Consider the following 1,648-nt stretch of genomic DNA (forward strand, 5'->3'; position numbering starts at 1 on the left):
TCCCATTGGTCTTTGGAATGGGTTTTATTTGCTCTTGACTAAGGTCTGGATGCCAAGATGCAGGAAATATATTGCCTACGGAACAGGTGTCTGTTTAATCCCCAGGTATGATCTTATAAGCCACTTTAGCTAGAGACTGCCTGGTGGGAGCCTATAAAATGTTTATGCTGTAACTGCAGGTTCCATAATAGGTTTGGAGCAGTGTAGGCTACTACTACACTACTGCACTCCCTCCCCCCAGAACAGGAACTCCTAAAGGGTGCCATATATAGGTCTACCAATATAAAAAGAGGGAGATAAATCCATATTCCCACCATTTTCTTTTATCTAGTTATTCAATTTAACTCAGCTACCTCCCTAGAAATGAGTATCAGAGAAAAGTATGCTCAGATAGGTGTTACTGGGAGTAGCTAACTTACCACTTTCCACAATGGCTATTCTGAAGGTTGGGTAACAAATGGGGTAGTGGCCTCCTTTTCCTTCCCATTAATAATTAGGTATCTAGTTAAGTCCATTAGACAGGGAGAGTAAACTGCGGGGAGAACTAAGTGTGGAGGATACTCAACTTATCTCTTGTAATAAGGTCCCTTTTGACTAATTCTCTACTGAAGTTCTCATTTTAATCACAGGGTCTTTCAAAGTGAATGCTCACAATGCACATCTTCTGTACTTGAGTTACAGGACTCTTGGGTATTATATTCAGTACTTGATCGTATTTTGGCATATCAGGACAGTTTGGTTGAGAAGATGTTTGTTAGTTCCTCAACTGTGGGCTGTGTAACTGTATTCCTTTCTCAACTGGCAACACGAGAGATATGAGAAGGAATGGTGGATCTTTATAGTGATGCAGTTAGGAGTTTGTTAACTGCCTTTTGGAAGTCAGTGTAGGAGTAAGTAGTGTTGATGGGTTCAGTGCGGGTTGTTTCCTTAACTGTTTTAGTTAACCAGCCACAGCAACAACCAGAAACACATGAATTAGGAATTTGTTTTAGGTACTCAGGTATGGGAGTGGCTCTACTCAATGTTCGGCTTAACTGTTTGGTGGCAAACTGCAGTGCCCCATTTAGAGTGGCATGATCTCTAGAAAGCCGGCTGGGACTCATAAGGGGCTTTTGAAAAGGTGGGACTCCACAAGAAGCTAGAGGAGGCCATTCAGGAATTGGTTCCAGTTTGGGTACACAATGGGAGCAATGGGAGAGTCTTAGTCCTATCTCTCGTAGTATATGGACTGGTGTGCTAGCATCCAAGAGTTTAGCATGATACAACCAGGAATTAGGATTTAGAGGTTTCCAAGTTGTAGAATATTTTAAAAGGCACTTAACCTGCCAGGCAAGACTCTCAAGAGGTGTTAGGTTGGGCACCACAGGGTCCTCGTCTTCAGAGGAATCCCACTCTTCCCCAGAACTCTCATTTAGGTAGTTAGCATTTTCTTCTTCCTCACTTTCTGATTCTGATAAGGGGTCAGGAGAGGGATTTCTAGGACCCATTAGAATAGAACAACAGTATAGAAAAAAAGGTACCAGAAAAAGGTAACAATCTAAGCCAGTAGAACACTAACACTGGCAAATAGAAGCAGAAGATGAGAAATCCTTTCAATAGGATTCATTTGTCTGTTTCTCAGTCTGTTACACACACACAGTATGCCTCT

General features: G+C 42.0%; 1 protein-coding gene across 1 annotated transcript; it reads right to left on the reverse strand.

Moving 5' to 3' along the window:
• Nucleotides 1-774: 774 nt before the first annotated feature.
• Nucleotides 775-1,648, reverse strand: DCAF16 (DDB1 and CUL4 associated factor 16). Its single transcript, XM_007449824.1, has one exon. It carries the CDS (start codon nt 1,485-1,487, stop codon nt 837-839), a length of 651 nt encoding a protein of 216 aa, XP_007449886.1. The 5' UTR covers nt 1,488-1,648; the 3' UTR covers nt 775-836.

Source organism: Lipotes vexillifer, unplaced genomic scaffold (assembly GCF_000442215.2).
Source record: "Lipotes vexillifer unplaced genomic scaffold, Lipotes_vexillifer_v1.1 scaffold1067, whole genome shotgun sequence".
Taxonomy (NCBI): Eukaryota; Metazoa; Chordata; class Mammalia; order Artiodactyla; family Lipotidae; genus Lipotes; species Lipotes vexillifer.